At 45.6% G+C, this 20,123-nt stretch overlaps 1 protein-coding gene across 6 annotated transcripts in view; it reads right to left on the bottom strand.

The window, feature by feature from the left end:
• Positions 1-20,123, bottom strand: part of MVB12B (multivesicular body subunit 12B) — a 68,820-nt gene that overhangs the window by 32,592 nt on the left and 16,105 nt on the right. For all 6 annotated transcript variants that reach the window (XM_037399114.1, XM_037399116.1, XM_037399115.1 and 3 more), the window contains 4 exons: positions 18,840-18,936; positions 15,677-15,806; positions 15,240-15,362; positions 825-922 (listed from right to left, as the gene is read on the bottom strand). In XM_037399114.1, coding sequence (XP_037255011.1) covers positions 825-922; positions 15,240-15,362; positions 15,677-15,806; positions 18,840-18,936 — 448 coding nt within the window. The remainder of the gene's footprint in view (positions 1-824; positions 923-15,239; positions 15,363-15,676; positions 15,807-18,839; positions 18,937-20,123) is intronic.

The raw sequence follows: 20,123 nt of genomic DNA, 5'->3' as shown, positions 1-20,123 counted from the left end.
ACCCATGTAGGTACAGGTATGGACTTGACCCTCCAACACTTTTTAAATACACATTTTCCCTGCATACCAGTACTAGTTAAAAATAAAAACCAGCTAAAATATTCATTGGTGGGTTCTTTCCACATTGACATCTGGAAACTATCACTAGCTCCAGCACTTGTATACCAGCCTGGAATGGTGAACAGAGAGAAAGCTGCAGTGAGAGTCACCAAGCCTGTGTGTGCAAGCACACACTTCTTACAAATAACACAGACACCCCCCCTCCATATCCTAACATCTAATTTCAAATTTGTCTTAATACTCAGTAAAGAAATCTATGCAGTGCCAGTATTCACGAAATACAAATGGGAAAGAGTAAAGATCTCATCTGTTTTTAATGTGTATGTTGAATGTAGCAAAGATTAGTGCATATGAAACTCATCCTTGCCAGGCAAGACAAAGCTTCCTGTGAAACGGGCAGAGATGTCATCTCTTATGACTCACCTGTGAAGATCATGAAAAAGATGAGGAGCAATGTTTGTGTCAGTGTTGCTTTCCATCAGAGCTCTCATCTAGCACCTCCACAGGCAGCATCATCCCTCCCCAAGGGCTGTGATCTCCCCAGAGATCAATAACGTTTGCTTCCAGTAACACATGTGCCTGGGCATTTTCTGGGGTCTCTCTGCACCCCTTCTGCTCTTGACACTTAAATAGCACTAACGAAAAGCTGGATGTACATTTCATGGGTACTGCACACCTGGCTGTCTGCAGAAGCAGGGTTGCTTTACTTGGTTACACTTCTGATTACACAGAAGAGCAGAAAACCATTGCGTGCGCCAGCTTACCTGATATGGCATACAAATTTGAGTGCTGGTGCTCCAAGTCCAGGCGAGTGCTGTGACTCTTCCCACGAAAGCTAGCAGGGAGTGTCAGCGAGATATGCCTAAGGAAGAGAGATGGGAAATGGAGAGGATGTTACTACAGAGCACAAGATGCTGCTGCTGCCGTCAGCTTGCTCTTGGCTGATGACTCCAGTCAGGTTAAGCTGCAAACAGAAATTTTAACATTGCTTACAAAAGCTGGAGCAGGCCCCAAACACCAGGGGGAGGCTGAGGTGGCGATTCAGCCATTACAACCAAGGGTGGTTCAGCTGCTTTACCTGCTCCTTAGTCCAGCTGCGAGCAAAGACTCTACACCTTGGTGCAAGCCCCCTCCACCCTGCTGAAACGCAGACCCAACGAACAGCCAAAGCACTACAGAGGCAGCCAGCCACCCTCTAGCAGCTCCTTGCGAGCCAGCACCCGGGGACAGCTTGCGCGGTGGCTGGCAAGCGCAGTCCCCCCCTTTGCAAACACAAGCGTCAACATAAGGCATGGACAGCATGCCTGCACACTCTGCGGGACTCAACTGCATTTCCTTCAAGGCAGAAAGCGCTAACAGCAAGTACTTTGGATTAATCCATGCCAAAAACTTCTGAGTACATTCATAAATAAGATCTTTGAAACTCTCTTGATGACTAAGGCCTGCTCCAAACCTACCCAGAGCCTGCTGCGCACTCCCATGGTCCCTGAGGCAGGGGGTGACACACATGCTGAGCTTCCTGCACCAGCCCCGGAGAAAAGGGAAGCCAAACTTCACTCGTCACCTCTCTAGCTGCAGCAGTGCGCGACACCCTCCCTCCCAACCATGCTCTGCCCAGCATTCCTGCAGCACAGAGATATTTTTACATCTTCCCTTAAACTTTCCTATAAATAGGAAAAAACAGAGATCATGGAAGCAAAGTTGAAACTACTTTCAGTCACTCAGAGCTTATTAAAAGGAAAACCCAGAACATGGCAAGCCTGGACACAGGCTAGAAGATGAGGTAGGCGACCTTCCTGGGAATACACGGTGTGGGAGGGCAGGATGCGACACCTAGCAAGCCCTACCCTCATCAGGCCCTAGGACTGGAGAGGGGCTGCACATGAAGCGCCTGGAGCTGCTCTGGACCAGCCCACGGCACTGAGGATGGACCCAACAGCCCTTCGGGCAGGGTGCACACAGCCAATGCCAGCTCCCCCGTCCAAGCAGGACACAGCCCCAGAACACTGCTGGGCACCGGAGTGCTGGGGCTTGGGAGAGCACAGGCAAGGCTGCTCTGCCTCTGCCGCCACGCTGCCCACCCGATATGGCCAGTGTGGCCACCAGGAGCTCCACCAAGAAGTCTGCCATGAGAAAAGACCTTTTGCTGGTAATTGTTATCGATAGCCCACAGATTTTTATGCTTTGATGAGAGATTCGGGCTTTTCCCTTTTAATTCAAATCTGTATTTTTCTAATGCTGATCCCAGATCTGTGACAATTTTTATAAAATGTTACTATTAATCTTCTGGACTGCATTGCCATGTGTAATGAAGATGCTCCCTCTTCATGGAGAGGCTTAGCACAGCATGAGGTAGAGGCAGCAGCTACCATTTCACACGAGCAAGAGCTACTAGACATGGCAAGACCCTTGACATTGCCCTCCTGCCAGAAAAACAAGGTGGCCTTTGCCTCCTCTCACAAACGGCATACCTGTGAGAAAGGGCCCTGCGTATCCTCCAGCAAAGCAACAAATCCATGTTCTTAGCTAGCAGGTTTTATCTATTGGAAAAATCATCTGGAAATTATCTGCCTTTAAGAACAGGGCACATTTTGTGAAGAACTACGTATTTTTAGCCCTTGATGCAGCTGATGGTGAACAGCACGGATAAAATAAGAAAAGGCAAACATCAAATTGAGTTTGCTTGTGCTTCCCAAAGATATTTCTAACCAAAAAAAGATGGTGTGAAAACATTTTCGAATTTGGCTAGCAGTTTGCTGTTTAAAACACAATCCATATGAGACTCTTTGCGAGCAGAGGCAGGTTTGTCATGAACACACTTTAAAACAGAAGACCACTGCCTGTAGGCATTACACGCTTTTCATTTGTTTTTTAATAGTAGTATCCAAAAATACTTTCCAAGGCACCAAAACAGCTAACAAAGACTTTGAATTTCTCTTGCTTGTACAGGGAACCACTTTCTTCATCCCAAACAGAACAGCAGGAATTGTTTTGGAAGTAAACAAAGCAGATCTCCTTGAAAGGCCCATTTTTAAAGTTTTTTCTTTTAAAGTATTTTTAAAGTTTCTACCAGCTTCTGCCGCAAGAGAGGCTGACCCTCCTACCTCCGGCCAGCCCTTTTCCACAGCTCTCCACACCAAGCCGGCCGGACCGCCACAGTCTGCAAGGGAGGTGATGAGCCAGAGGACTGCACAGACAGTCCCACAGCTGGCTCTTGGTGGGCACTGCCTAAGCACCACAAAGGAGCCACCAGCGCCACAAATGCACACAACAGCTTTCCAGTAAAGCTCCGAATTCTCAGTATGCAAAAGATTTTCTGAACCAAGTCCCCAGTCGCTACCAGCATGCCTGGCAGCTCATGCCAGCATATGGTGCTCATGAAACCTGGTGCTAAAGCGGCATGCATGCTCCACGCGTGTAATTAAAATGAATCGCTCTGAGTCAGAGGGACTCTGACCACATACGCGTGAGTATGGCGGCAGAAGGTGATGTATCCAGGTCTCGCTGCCTAACTCCACAGGGTATCCCATTTGCTTCTCCACTTCAGGTCTATCAACATTAAAAGACACACGGAGGAATTCCCTTGTGGCGGTAGGCATTATGAAGGCTAGGCATCAGGGTGCATGCCCTCGCCTTCAGACCTGCTCTCAGCAGCTGGCACTGCTGCAGCCACTCGTGGGGCTTGTGAGTGAAAGGGCCAGTTCCAGCCGCTGCTGACCCTGGCCTGCCAATACTGGGGAGCCTGGATGCAGGCTGTTAGAAGGGTGTTTGGAAACAACGGCCCGTGCCCTACCCTCCGTGGCCACTTTCCATCTTTGAGATAGGATGAATGGGCATTTCATCACTCCCACCGAGCTGCGTTGAGGAGAGCCAGGGCTCTCCAAGGAGAACATTTATCTGCAAGACCACAAGACGGAGGGCAGTAACTGCTAGAAGGAGATCAGCTCTCACCTTCCCCCTTCCCTTTTCTAAAAGCATGACACTGTATGGGAAAACGGGAAACAAGATCTAATTTATTTCAAATTAATGCAAACTTTGGCCAGGATCAATATAACTTATACCTACTAAGTTGATTGCATAATGTATTTTCCTTATGTGTTGTGAAAGCCAAATCATTTTGCATTGTAGAAGACAAAAAAAGAGGCTGCCATTGAAAAGCAAGAAAATCCCAATTACAAAGTCCCCAAGTTCCTAAACACATATCGTGAAAGTATGTGCAGCTCTGCAGCATATGGCAAATCAATTACTAGTTTAAATTTTAAAACAAAAACATGGTAAATGTGTTGCACAAATAATCAAGAACAACGGTTTCGTTTAGATTACAGCGGCCACTAGAGTTTTGAATACAATTAATCATCATTCCAGGCAATGGGAAGCCATATTGACACTTATTCCTAATTTGAATATTTAATTAGGGTGAAGTTCTTCATCAAATTATCACAGAACTGGGAGGAAAGCCTAAAAGATTTAAACAATTACTACTTTAACCCTTCACCAACTGCTCACCTGTGAGCACAAGAATCTCTTCCCCATTCTACAAAGCAAGAACATGCCCAGGCAATACAAAAACGCAGTATTTAAAAGTCACTACAAATACCCTGGGAAAGGTACATGGACATTTAGCATCCTGGAAGGATGCTTTGAAGATGCCAGACTGTCACAGGCTTCTGACCTGCCTATGCTCCTCGACCTTTATCAGAGCAAAGCTTTCAGTCCAGATCTCTATTTTAGCATCACATGTAGTTCCTGCTAGGGGTTTTGTGTTTTTGTTGTTGTTGGTTTGGGGTTTTTTTGTTTGTTTTGTTTTTTTCAACTGAAGATCCTGTCCAGGATCATCCACCAGGTTCACGTGCCAAGGGATACCAAAGCTGCTGCCCAAAGGCTGACCTGATGCAGCTGCCCAGTCCTGGACACCCTGTGTGCAGCAGGTTTCCCAGGCCCTGCCCTGCACCAGGAGCTCACATGATGCGGCTGGACCCCAGCAGTGCTCCCGACCCACTGCACCTCCCTCCACAATGTGGGTATCTCCTCCCTCCACACCACTATGCCTCAGATTGCTCAAAAATCCCTTTATGTGCTGTATTAATCCATATAAGAAAATCTCTTTTAATGAGGAGTGATATAGTTATGAACTCTCTAGAGCCATAATTAGAGCAAACTAATTGAAGTTGTGTTTTGACACACTTTCCAAATTCACGGGTACTGCATGACATATTCACAACACTACTGCTGCACAGCCATGGTGACAGCAAAATCATTAGGCTAATAACGCTTATTTGCATTCTTATCATGCCAGCAGCATGCCGTTAAATACTGCTTCAACCAGTGCTCGTTTACTCTGAAAGTTTCCACTGAAACATATTAACAGTAATTATTAGTACTTTAGTGGAATATCTAATGTTAAGGAATGGCAACTTGCATTAACTATCCCCATGCCAATTATTTTCTTTTTGAACTGTCACAAAAAGTAGCTTTCTTCCTCCCCGCTGAATGAAAGCCACAAAGTGGATTTGGTGCTGCTAGGAAGGATGGAAGGATGGAGAGATGCCTGCCCCAGTGAGGCCAGCTGTCAGGGCTCCAGCCCGCTCTCTCCACTCTCTCCAACATCAAAGTCAAAACCATGCTGCTCCAGCATGGGTTAAATACAAAAAATATCTTTCCCCAGCATACAATAATTTCCAGGCAATTTAGAATGAAACAACTGCAACAGCACAGTTCAGAACAGGGTAGATTTAATTACTCTCTTCAGTTTTTCTTTTAGTCATTAAATCTATGGAACAAGCCTACATACGACAGCAAAAGCAGCAGCACGTGATGAGAGAGATCCTTCACATGCTAACAAAGGCAGTTTGAGGTCTGCGTGCATTATGGCCACTTTTTGAACATTTTTGGAGAGAAACTCGCATAAAACAGGCCCAGGAATGCCCGACAGTTCCAAAGCAGTTATTAATAACTGTCTGCAGGAAGGTGATGAACTGCTTTTGAAGTTAGGGGGCAAGTACTCATAAAAAGTAACAGGGTATCATAAGGGGAAATGCCAGATATCAAAGGATGCTTCATAATTCATATAAAAATATCAACAAGGCACAGCAGAAGAACAACACTAAGTTTTTGCTTTCCAACTGGACTGGATGTGCATGGTAGAGAAATCAGGCAAAACTTTCAAGAACCGCCCCACATTATCAAATATATTAGAAACCATACTGCATGCTGCAAGCTGGAATTGTCCTGTCCTTTGATGTACTACTGTCATGACTGCAATTTATCTTAAATAAACTTAACAGTGCCGCAAAAACTGCGGTCTCATAGGAATACCTTCAAATAACAAGAATCATATCTTCCATTATCAATGGATTACGCAAAGATCATGTCTCATGAAAAACTGAGGACAGAACAATTAAATTCCAAGCTGTAAAAGCTGAAGACACACCTAGAAGAACTTAGTATCAGGCTGTAGCTCCCAAGAAATGTAATCCAACTTGAAAGCTTTGCCCGTGGAGGGAAGAAATGGGCTGCTGGCATCTCACTGACAGATGTCAGAGGACCTCTCAGCAAGTGCTCACTCTACCAGAATGCATCTTCCAAACTGCAGCTTACAGACAATGCCATAGCTATGTTACCTCCGGTTGCAGCAGTGTCCAGAATCCCATCTACAGTATTTATTCACTGTCCTTAACTTTTACTGTGCTCAGGCATTGCGATGCCAGAACACCTACCTCATACTCCAAAGAACTGCAATGAAAAACAAAACTGAGGCAAGAATCACCTCGGGTAATGGACTTCATTCCAGACAATCTATTCCAATCGTGTAAACCAAATATTTAAATACTTTCTAAAACCTTCCTGACCCTTTCCCTAAAACAAGCAACATATGGGCTTTGCAAGCATTTCATCTCATTCCAAGCTACTAAAATATCCTGTTTCCCAAAAATCAATGAGAGCTGGTGGTGCCAGATTCAGATTTTATAAAAGCCCAAATGCAAGAGAGAATGAAAAAGGGAGTGAGTGATTCTTTCCACTTTTAGATTTACCCGTTTAATTTTCCCAGCTGCAGAAATGGAAAAAGGCCTGTCTGCAGCATGCATACTCAATGCACTACATACAGCATGCCTCCACACATCCCCCTCCCAAAATGACCACGCCTTGAAGGCAGGGGAAAATGATATTGCGCCGTTCTGTCAAAACTAAAGCAATCACCAGCTGAACAGAACAAACCCTGATGATGCTAACAAGGGAGCATGATATACTGCAGACCAGCAACCCAAAATGTAAAGCTTAATGCAGAATGAAGCTCTTGCAACTTCCTCTATACAGGGATTAATTTAGAACAGAGGACTTAAGTAACCAGGGTAGAACAGCTGCCAAACAATAGAAAAAACCCAACAAGTTTAATTTACACTGCTTGAAAGTCTGAGCTGTAGCCCATTAAATTGTTATAGGCAGAGGACTGCATCAAAGAACTAAGACCTCATACTGTAAGCATGAAGTGCTTATGAAGTGGTTGTCTTAGATGAGCAGCACGGTGTCTCTGGAGGCTGCAGCGGGAAGAGCACAGCCTTCCACATCCTTCACTAGCTGCTCTCCAGAGTCAGGAGTTTTCAGATAATGAAGCAGTAGGGGAAAATTGCCAAACAGCAGAAATACTCCAAAAAGATAAATTACACACGGTGTAAGCCTCCTCAGTTAGGATTTTAAATTCTGTGAAATTAATCAGCACAACAAAGCCCAGGCTCACACGTCAGTCCGATGAGAAGCATCTCTCCGGGGCGATCCCCTTGCCAGGGGTGGAGGGGGGCTGTCGCCCAGGGAGACCCCGCAGCACCCGGGTGCTGCAGGCACAGCCCAGCCCGTAGGGAGCAGCAACGCCTCCCCTGCAAAACCTGTTAAACAAATATTCCACATAAAGACTCATTTGGGAAGAGCACGTTGTCAGCACTTTGCCAGTAATAAATAATGACAGTCCATACACTTTACTAACAGCAATAAACCTCAAGAAGCGTTTTGGAAAATGGTGAAAAGTGATTGATTTAAAGAAGGAAATATCTGAACACAACCACATGCACTTCAGGGTGAAAGCACAGATTACAAATCAACAGTGGCAGAGATCATATTAAATAGCAGACAACACAGAAGTTTTAAGGAAAAAAAGCTTAATTCCTCTGCAGGGCTTATTTAACAACTGAGTCAATAGCTTCTTTGAATTAATACCTTCAGTTTGTACTTAATGACTCTACCCTACACCCTAAAGAAAACATGCCCGCAGGAATATTATTGTACCAGGAACAGGGCTCTATAAAGAAAAATGACTCTAAGGAGATCGAAGCCTCTTCACTCACAGCACACCCCAAATTTTTCAATGCGCCCTCAAAATCAGCTAAATCAATCAGACTTTAACTACAGTTACTGTCTCTCGGCTGCTGCAAGGGATTCTTGTGCCTGGAAGCCACTCATATTGTTTAAACATTTTTTCCTAATCATCATTTTCTACCACTAAAACATACTGGACCGTGACCAATTTTTGCACGTCTTCATCCAGCTGAGTTGGATGCAAGCCATACGGTCAATGCAGTTTCATAGCAAATTCCTTATGGGAAACAGACTCTGGCTAAATGTATGCCAGCACCCCTTACCCACTCAAACAAACCATCATGTTCCTATTTGCACAGCGTACACGCATCACAGACATTTCATCCTTAAATTTTGCTTCTTACGATACCCACTAGAAAGGATCTATGGAAACACTTCCTCCAGGCTTCAACTTAAGTGTTTCAATCTCTTTGGGTTTTTTTTATCCACAGCTACTGTGATGTGAACCGAGCCCTTGAACCATCCTTGCCCTCTTGTAGGGTACATAATTTAAAAACTAGGAATATTTTACTGTATTTCAAAATACAAGCTATTTGAGCATTCAAGCCAAACAATATGTTTTATTAGTTGTAAATCAGAAGGTAGTTTTACTTAGAGCAGTTTTGATGAAACAGATTAGAAAACACAACTCCATCAAGAAGGAAGCATTTTGTAGAAAGGATCAGACTATCAGAGATCCCACTGGCAATACCTCTCAGAGCAGTTTTCAGTCAAACTAGAAACGCCCATCCCAAAGTACTCCTCATTTGGTAGCATTTGGTTCAGATGAGGGACTTTAAGGTAGACTGCTACCCCTCTGTGAAAGCACGGTGGCCAACAGGCTACCAGCAGCATCTGCCTCTGGTCCACTGCAGATTTTGGAAGTCTTTGCTTTGTTCTGCACCAGAGGAGAACAACACTGAAACCCTGGAACTTTCTCTTGTACAGACTGTCCATAAAAATCTATTTTAAATGTCTTAAAAAACTAAGATAGTTGTTTCTAAATAATATTGTTGCTATTTCAAAAATATGGAAGGTAAAAGGCTTCCCACTTCCCTTCAATTAACCCACTGCACAGAGTAAGACCGGCTCATCACCAGAGTGAGTTTAGGTCTCTATCACACAGGCTTGCTGGTGCTTTATTAACTACCACCTATTGCACATCATCAGCTTCTAGCAGAAAGCCATACACTGATCACTTTCCAAGCTTACACGACAAAGTTCAAACACCATTAATAAATCAATTTGAAAAATCAGACTTCTCTGCCTAGAAAGGAAATTCTTACATTCCTTAACATTAAGCTCCACTGGGAGCAGAGAAACAGGAACAAATAATTTCCCTTTCCTAAGGAGGGATAGCTTAACTATTTAAAAGGTAATTGGGAGCACAGGAGGAAAATTTACACATCCTGCTCTTATTTCAGGGGTTTAAGTAGGACAATTGTTATCTGCTTATCAAAACTAGAGCAGCATGTCCCTGATGCAATACTCCTGCTAGATCAGTATTTCAAGACCTGGGCACTTGGTGGCACAGACCGACTTGTGCTCAGAGCACAGAGAGGGTGTGCAGGGAGGGATGGCTGCCAACCACACTGCAGACCCACAGCTGTGAGGGGTGTGAGCTGCAGCACAAATGAGCTGTTTCTGTGGCTTATTAGCCATGCGGATCAGGCAGGAGTTCCAAGTACAGCAGACTTTTGCTGGGGCCCCAGGGTCTTGCATGGTGTGCAGCCCCTCTCTCCAAAGCCCAGACCCCCGGGGAGGAAGCAGGCAGCAGGGAGAGGCCCACATACTGCTCCACCCCCAGGCATCACTCCTGGGCTGGGGCAGAGCCCCTACAGGCAAAATCCAGAGGGACACTGCCTCTAGACCAGCACCAGGCCCTGTGGCCATGCTAGAGGCTGCTGCAGGGACCCGCACTCCACCTGCGGCCCCCACCAGCTGGGCATGTACGAGCACTCACTGCCCTTTCCAGCTGGGCCCCACCTCCAGCACCAGCAGCCTGGTCCCTTGCTTGCCCACGGTGGGCATTTCAGACTCCTTGGCTGGACACAGACCACCTGCACCCAGGGAGCCTTTTGCCTGGCTCCCCCTGGCCATGGCAGGCTGCTGCGCTCCAGCTCACCCATGCTCGCTGCCCAAGGCCAGCCTGGCCACTTCGCCTTGCTAACAGGAGAAAACTGTCCTTTCCATCCAGCCAGTCTGTGCCAGCTTTGGCTCTCCCTGCTGCTGTACACACAGGAGCGGGCAGCTGCCCCGCACCAGCAGCATGCTGCCGTTGGGGAAGTGGCCACCCCTCTCCCAATCCTCCCCCCACCTGGCTCTGCAAACTGGTGCCTCCTCCTGCCGGTGCCCATGATGGCTCAGGCCTGACTGCACCAGGAGTCCCATGCAGTAGGAGCCCGCTCAGTACTCCCAACTGCCATCCCATCGGGACGGCAACTCTCTCCTGAGCCACCGTGCTCCCATGCCGCTGGCCTCTCCTGGCCAGGCCAGGCAACCCAACAACTCTGTCACCTCCAGACATGCTCTCAGAGCTGCAGCACTCAGGGCCAACACTGTTTTGCTCACTCACATGCCTTTCTGGTCAATCCAAAGCACGACTGACTGACTCATGGCTCTGTCTCCTGGATGGCAGTGGGCACTGTGAGCCCCACCGAGACTTGCAGCTTGGGCTTACCCCCTGCCCCAGGACTGGCTTGCCCTCTCCCCTGCCCTACTTCTGTGGTTCTCAATTAGAACAGCTATGAAGACATGCCACAGGCATCCCACGAAAGCAAGCGGAGGAGTTCTGCCCTTCTGAACCTGAACACTGAGCACCCAGGCACACTAATGCATGATACGAATACAAGTGGATTGCTGCAAGATCTTCTTTCTCCCTGGTAAACGATTAACCTTTCAGATGACAGCCTTGCAAACTAAATGACTGAACGATTCCCAGGGTCAGCACAAATCTACATTTTCAAAACCTGACATCAACAAGTAAAAGTTGTGACTGAATCCCAGTCTCTCCGAAAGGAAGATTAAACGCCTGTGACACATCATGTGCAATCAGAGTGCTCCATTTCCCAAAGTATCCATCACAGATTGATAACATCCACGCAAAAAGTTAAGTGCAATTATGTCTGTCACTGTAAAACACACTTCAGCAGCACTGACTGACATCTTGCTTGCAGCTGACAAATTGTGAAAGGCCTGTTTGAATGATGGTGGCAGAGACTTCAGCAGCACCTTGGGAAGGGATGCAAAACGCACTCCCAAGCCACAGAAGCCACAAAGGCTCACAAAGCACCATGGATGTAATGGGAGCTGCCGTGTAGGCAGTTACAAGGCAAAATGGTTGGAGGTTGGCACAGAAGTCAGGGACTTGCTCCCCAAAAGCTGGAACTGGACTCGCAAAGAGAAGAACATTACACACAAGTCCTACTCCAGCCTACTCCAACAGAGCTTGCAGTATGGAGGGGCTGAGCCCCAAGACACTGCTCAAATGCTCATGACATGTACCTTTCTTGAAGTCTCCAGCCCATGCACTGGCAATCACCAATCTGCCGGCTGGGTGAAGCAAGAGTGTGCAAAGGGCCAGGTGAGTTACCGGTTACCAGCACTTCTTCGGGGGGAGGATTACCTTCTTGTTCCCTGAAGCAATGTCACAGCACCAGGGAGTGCAAGCCTTCAACACAAAGTAGATGTACTGAGGAAAGTTACGTTAAACTCCCACTGGTGACTCAAGTCAACAAAAGCAGTTCTTTAGTAGCAGCCTTCTAGGATGGGAAACTGCAAGTGCATTTCTCCAGGCTGCCATTAGTGCCAAGAAGCTGTCGCAGAATTTGGAGAGAAAAGACAGTAAAGCAGCTTGATGCCTTGCACAATGGCATGATTGTGCTCCACAGCACAGCATGCCATCCTCACTGGGATGCGCGAGGGCTGCCGTTAAGAGACCATTAAGCCAGATGCCTGTAGTAGGAAACACCAAGGAGAAGAAATGGCTGAAAAATAACATATGCAGTCCAGCACAAATATCAAACAAAGCCTCCCCTTGTGCAGTTCTGACTGCGAGCCGTAACCCCGTGACACAAGCAGCGGAAGCAGCATTGCTGACGAGCAGCAAGCTGTGGAGGTCAAACCTCTGACACATGACAACACTCTGATGTGCCGCCATCCACTGCCATCAGTAACTTATATCATGGATCAGAGGAGGAAACATGGCTGGCACAGAAACAAACATCTCCCACAGCAAAAAGTCCTTCCATTTAGGAAGGTTTTGTGGTGCAGCAGCTCATTGGTGTCTCTTACTAGTTTAGTTTATATCTAGCATTGGCAATACTTTTGAGGCACCCAAGCACACCCCCTTGATTAAAAATTATTTTATAATGCTAGACAGCAACTAAAGAGAATGGCTTAAATATCTGACCAGCCTAACAGCAGAACCTCCGTAGTGCTCTCTATTCAGCACTGCTTGCTGATTTTCTCCTAGCACTCATGGCAGGATAACTCACTGCTGTTCCCGTCAGGATATATCCACATGGAACAGAACAGCAAACTGGCTACCAGTGTAATCTCATCTCTCTGTGGTGACGTAAAAATAAGAGGTTACTTGTGACTATGATCTTTCACAAACATTAAGTGTTGAGTAACTTAGCACATTGCTGATAAAGTATTAGAAAAGGCTTCCAAGTAGTACGTGTTCCCCGTAATAATGAAATATTTGCAGGATGCACTTTTATATACATTTCTATTTCTTAAAAAATATATTGGATAATAAATAAACAGAGTAAAAAAACAGACATGAAAGATGCTTTGAATGATCAGGCTGTTGGTGTAAAAGTTACCTGTAAATCATGCACAGGGCATGAGAGCAGAGCTGGCTACAGACAGGTGGTTTTTACTAGGAGGCATTAATGTAACATTCAATTATTCCACTGCATACTGGCTGTTTTAACTCAGCCAAATTAGAATACATTTTATATTGACTATTTTGACATTTGCTTTATTTGGCAAGTAAAACAAAACTGATCCAATTTCCTTGCAGCCATTGTAAACCATAAACTGTACAACAAGAGGTTATAAAATATATAAGCCTTGTAAACACTTCTTTTCAGACTGTCGCTGATGCTCTGAGCTCTAATTTTGGCCCTGTTCCCAATAGCTGACACTGTTCTGCAGCCTTCCCTGCTCGGCCATAAAGTGACCCTTCCACACTTAGTGATTAAGGGCTGCCATTGACATTCTCTTGCTATGGTAATTTTTTCTCTTTATTGTGGAAATCTGCCCAGGCAGGAATTTCTTGCAGAGAGAAAATGAAGATCTGTACTCTAAAATCAAGACATCTTTTTGTTTGATCTCTCATAGCCTGTGCTAGCATGTAGCTTATGTCCAGTGGAGCTTCAAAACAACGTATCAGCTCCCGGTGGGACAGGTAAATCTCCAGAAGACTGTTGGCTTTTCATCTCTTTTGCCTCCATCTCTGTTTGAGAGGCAAGACAGCATCTCTGCCTGCAGCACATCTGACAGTACAGGACAGCAAGCAGTGTGCCACAGCACGGCAGGCAACTAAGCAAAACTCTCAGTGAAAGAAACACCCAAACGCTTTGGAGAGCTCAAAGAGCTGCTGCAAGACAGTAGATTTAAGTCTGGGTCATGGGTGAAGGCTCAAGTGTACACACCTGCCTTAAAAATATATCAGATAGCTTTTTTGGGAACAGTTTACAGCAGTTCAAAAGCATCACTCTCTGAAATGACCTGTAAATCAAGATTCTGAAAGACATGAGCATTTTCCACCCTTATGACACAGTGACCTTTGTATACAAAGCGATCCCTCTGGAATTCCCCTCCACTATCTGCTTCAAAATACTAGCTCTCAACAGTTATTGTAATACTGTAAATGTATCTGCAGTACACCAAATGGCTAGTCCAAAAATACATGTTCACATAATTAAGCAAAAGCCCAAAGGAGCCAGCAGAGAACATGCTGTCCCCTGGCAATAGCCCAGCCCAGAGTTCAGTCGATGAGCCTCATCAGTAGAAGCCCATCTCACCTGGATGCTGTGCTTTCATAGCAAATGCCAAGAGTATAAAGAGCTCAGTTTAACCTCTGTCTGGGTTGGTTTGTTGCTTAACACCACTCTGTTTTGTCCAGAGAAATCCAGCAAGTAGGCTGTCAATACTGTTAGATGCAAGTATATACACAAGTGTATACATTTATACACACGCAAATATTGCCTGTAACACAGGGAAAACAACCTGGATGGACGCCATGCCAGCACCTGCCCAGAAGTGCTGCTCCTGTCAGTCACTGCAGGATGAGCAGTCTACCCTGCATGTTCAACGTCATCTGCTAGACTGGAGCACAGGATGTGGGTCCAAGAAAAGAAAAAACAGGGCCAGTACTTCAAACCATGAGTGGACTGATTCTAGATAATGAGCAAAATTTGTCTCCCTATGCATTAAAATCTGTATGAACACTTCTCCCTCCCTTTGGTAATCAGCTTGACTACAGTTCTGGCCCACCCTCCAGGGGTGACCCACGTGTACTTGGAAACTACAACATCCCGCATAGTTTAAAGCAAAGAAAAGGTGTAGTTTGCCATTTCCCTTCCTCTCCAGGCTTTTTTCTTTCTTCCGACTTCTTCGTCTGTATGCCTTTGTATAAAGACAGTCAAAAGAACTTCCAAGTAGGCAAATACTTTGAAGAACGACACCCTCCCTCATGATCAGATCACACCACGTAATCATTCATATTGACATGGCACCCTGGTCTTGATTCCACCAGGCAAGGTTAGTAACAATACACCATGCAGCGTCAAGCAATAGGGGCTGGAAAGCAGAAAACTTACCTTGGCAGGTTAGGAGCTGGTGTCGAAGACTGCACTTGGGAAGGAGGAGTTGCAGGCTGTGAAGATTCATGGTTGCGTGGAACTCTGCCCATCCGGTACCAAATGCCCATGTTGTTCAACTCCCTGTGCAATCAACACAGAAGACATTAATGTTGCAAGAAAATGCTGCACATGTGCACAAGCATCAAGCACTGACATGTTTCACAAGCACCTTGGTTAGTGAGAACCAGTCTAATGGGAAGAAAAAAAAAAAAAAAAAAAAAGAGGGGTTAGTTAATTCCTACATCAAATTCAGCAACGCTTGTATTTATGTAGACTTTTCTAATGACAAGCTTCAGCTCTTACAAACTACTACTTAGTAATTATATGAAAACAGGGTGCTTAGCCTTGGTACAATTAAAGTTACGACAACAGCCTCTGGAGTGAGGGGTACTTACCCTATGAACGTGTACTGAGGAGGGGCTTGTTTAGATCTGCCCAGGATTCGGATATCACAGATCGCTGCCTCTGTAGAATCTCGAGGGATGAATTTAATGCACAGCCTCTTTTTTCTGAAAGCTATTTCTTCTGCAAAAACAACCCAGGACACAGGGTGGTTTTTATGCAAGATTAGGGTATAAATGTTATTTATTGTCTCTCTAGATATTAGGCAGATAATTATGGCAGGAACTGGAGCCAAAGAACAGATATATGTCAGCAAACCAGACAGTGCAGTGCCATTCAGTGACTGGAGAAATTTTCTATCAGAAGCTCTCTGTATACCGTGTGAGATTTGTTATTAGGCACTGCGATAAACCAATACTCCCTACTACCCTCTGCAGAGAAGATAAGGCATCAAGTATGCCACAGAGTACTGCACCACAGAACCGAAATGGCAGGTGATTTTTCTACTTCCACACACTTCTCACATTCTCCTTCTCTTTCCGAGTAGTGTTTGCCTTACTGGCCTGGTAGTTGTATCTAAATAAGCCTCCCACAAGCATGTTCCTCTAGGAACATACCTGGAAGTCACAGACACAACTGGTCAGTTTGTCCTGCCAAGCGCTTCCAAACAGCCAACCAAACAGAGAGGAGGAGCAGGCAGAAAATCAGACTGCCATGCAGCACAGCTAACAGTAAAAGCTGCCTGCTCAAATCTCACACACCATAAGTGATAGTGACCTCTCCTGACTCAGTCAGCAAGCACTGAAATGGTACCCCCACAGTGTTTGCCCTGGTATCATTGTAGGTATAAACCAGATTTACAAAGTAGTAATTGCTAGGAGCTCCTATGGGGCAACTGTGCTGCACTGACCTGCGTACAGAGGGTAGATGAATCTGCTGCATAGCCCCTTCCTGGCTATGCATCGCAGAACAAGTTCACTTGTTTCCATGTTATCTATCAAGAAAAACTCAAGCCCGTCAGAGTTAAGACTTATCTGTATAAAGAATTCATGTATATACACACTGTCTGCACGAAGATATAATCCACACCCAGTTACACATCAGTCCTGTGACAACGGGTACTACTAGCGTACAGACACGGATTTGTGGTGCTTGGAAACCATTGCTCTATCTCATCCTAAGGAGTCCACAAAGTCTCAGTGTCAGCAAGGCGAGGTTTCTATTTGTGAATGCAGGCACTTGAAAGACATGACAGAAGTCTATTGATAAACTGAAAAGCTAAAGTGCAGACACTGAACGAAAATCTGGAAACAACCAACAGCTACAAACAAGTGTCTGCAAAATAAAAACCCTTCAGTTTAATATGAATAAATATCCTCCAGCTTAAAAATATGCTCTCACTTCAACAGATGGCAAACAGCCCTGTCTCTATAGGCTCCTCCTGTTTTGTAATCTGCACCTTGGAGAAAGCAATCTATCTCAGCCTCTGAAATTTGCTGTCACACCAGCACCAATAAATGTACAGACCGTGCGAGGTGTGTCACAATACAGCATCTGTGCACTCAGCTTTGCAGTTACAGCACTGCTTTTTAGAGATGTTAAATACCTGTATCCCTGAAGTCTAGTCTTCTCCTGCTATGGAAAACTAGGGTTTTTATTTGAGGTGCCTAAAACTGATTTTAGGAGTCCAGAGTTTAAGGCTTCCACATATGAAAATTTTCTCAGAACCTAGTAAGGAGTACTACAACATTTAATATATTTACCACAAGTCAGTTGTCACTTAGAAATGAACACCGAAACATGTATCACCACAGATTTAACTGTGAACAAAATCAGTGCCTCTTACTTGACTTTCACTGTAAGTACAAAGCTGACTATTTGCTTTTGTCTTCGGTCTTTCACACTTGGCTAGAGTCTGCAGACTGTAGCAAACCTGGTTTAGGAGCTGGATTCATTAATTACACATGCTTAACCAGAGTTAATTTTAAGTAAACATATTATAAACAGTCAATCGAAATGTGTTCATTTATGCTAATGGAGGCAGGGATATGCACCACTTCATTAATACAGACAGTGCCCCTGCTTTAAAGATTGTATGGGTTGCAATCCAATGCATTTTAAATTAATTACGAAGTCCCCTTCCACCTTTCCACCAGGACTTTCACAAAAATTACAGTAGCACACAGTAAGTGTCCAGCACTACCAAGGGCGAGTAGGATAAGCCAATGACTCTCCGCTGCACCCAGGAATTCACCAGGGAAAGGAGGTGACCCAGAGGAATGAGAAACAGGCTGCAGAGCCTTTCACTTCTAGGTCACGGGTTCAAATCAGAACAGGTCAGCAGTGACTGAAAACCCATCCTCATCTGTTGCAGACCTGGATGAATTATTCCCTGCAAAGCAGGCTCATGTAACTCCTTTCTACTCATAACTAGGCTGGATTTAATTACTGATGAGCATGGGTACCAGCCCTGCTCTTGAGGCCCTTGCATACACTCAGCACCAGTGCATGGTGTCCTGCAGCCCTTCCACACACAGATCCCACGGGGCTCATCCCCAGCCTCCTCCGCACTGCGAGCCCAAAGCACTTTATGCCTGCTGCAGAGCGCTGCGACCAGACATGGCTCCAGCTGCCACTGCCACGGGCCTCAGGGGATCCAAGTACACCGGGAACTTAAATGTTGCAGCAAAGCTATTTCTGCCATGCAGAAATAAGGATGGTGTTTTCCCTGGACATTCCACTTGTGCCTTCTCTCAGGAAGTACAAACATACCGTGCCATCCCCAGCACTACCTGCCAGGACACCGGCCTTCATTTGTTCATGATGGGAGATGTAAAGCCAGCGTGCATGAACCCAGCACCACGAGCACATGCCCTACCCTTCGGTACCCATTTGTGAACATCCCTCAGCCCCACAGCTCTGCTCCCCCCTTGCAAAATGAAAAAAAATAAACTATTGCCTCCTGCCCCAGATCTGTGCTGCTCTGGCAGCAAGTTGGTAACAATCAGGCAGCAGTATTAAAAAGCCCAAAGAGTACAGGAAAACCAAAGGCTGTTTCATGGCAGTCCAGAGCTGCCCCCAAACATGCACATGTAACCCCAGAAAGCAGCAGTGCTGAGAGCATCCCACTACCTGGGACTCCACTGCCTAACCACACCGGCACCGGTGGAGCAGCTGCTCCCAAGGCATGGGACTGAAGAACAGACACCAACTTACGTGTATCAATGGTCTCCTGGATGGGGATGAAGCCCACGGGTAAAGTGTCCTTGATATCAATGAGCTTCATATCAACCAAGACGTTGCCTAAATGACTCTTTGGAGAGAGAAAAGAAACAGTTAGCTATGACAATGTCACAAAATGTAAACCCAGCTTTTATGACCTGCTGAACTCCCTGATACCTTATCATCATATCTGACCACCAGTCGCAGCACTATCAAAACCAGCCGGCTGCAGCAGGGCTTTTACCAACCCATCCCAGGTTAACTTCAATAAGTAGTTCCTGCACCTTGCCCCGGCACAGCCACCAATCCCCCACAAGGTTTCAAAAGTTCATCTACTGTCTGTGTTGTTTCTTCATCCTCTTCTGGCCAGTCCACCCTGCTTCTTGCCTGCTCATCTCTCCTACATCCAGGGCATGCTCTCTCTCCTCCCTCTGCTTCCTCCAGGTCTCTCTTCATCCAGTCCTCCTCTTCCATACCCCTTAGAGCTATTTAACCACTTAGCAGGAACCAGCCACAGCTGCACCTTATCCACATCAGCCAACCTACCACCCCTGAAGCCAGCCCACAGCTGTATATTATCAATGTTAAGTAACCCAGCTTCATTCCTCTACAATTCCCCTACAACCACCAACTTTGAAAATGGTAAGGAGGTACCAAGCCAACACTTGCAACTGTCTCCTCTGCAGGAACTACATGATGATTGACTGGGAGACCGGACAGCTTTCAGCATTTACAGATGCTTATGCCTCATCCACTGCCATATTTCTGGATCCTTGGAAGCACAACCAAATTATTCCGTTTGGAAACACAGCAGTTCAAAGTATTACCTCCACCAACTCATCCACTAAGCAGGTCACCTTAGTTCTCACACACTCTACATCTACAATAGTAGCACGACATCTCTGTGACAGCAACAGCAGAAAGCATTAAGGGAAGATGGTTCATGCAGACACAGCCAAGTTATTACATGCATTAGCTAATTAGTACTGAATAGACATGGTTCTAGCTCCAAACACAGGCACACTGCAGAAGAACAGGCCATTTGGAACAAAGAACTTCATTTGGAGTCCATATGAATTCTGAACTGATGCCTCATCCTATTAATCAAGGCTTGAAGAGCTCAAAACACAATTCAGAATGACAGCCTCCACAATTGTTTAGAGACCAGATTTTCTTTGCAGTTCTCATTAAAGCCTGCATTGCTGCCAATAATCTGGATTCACGTATGGAAGAAAACCACACTTTAGTTACTACACAGCCTTTATCAACAGAAATGCA

The sequence above is a fragment of the Falco rusticolus genome, chromosome 9 (assembly GCF_015220075.1).
Source record: "Falco rusticolus isolate bFalRus1 chromosome 9, bFalRus1.pri, whole genome shotgun sequence".
Lineage (NCBI taxonomy): Eukaryota > Metazoa > Chordata > Aves > Falconiformes > Falconidae > Falco > Falco rusticolus.
Note: the sequence above shows the minus strand (reverse complement) of the source record. Positions and strands in the feature narration are given on the sequence as shown.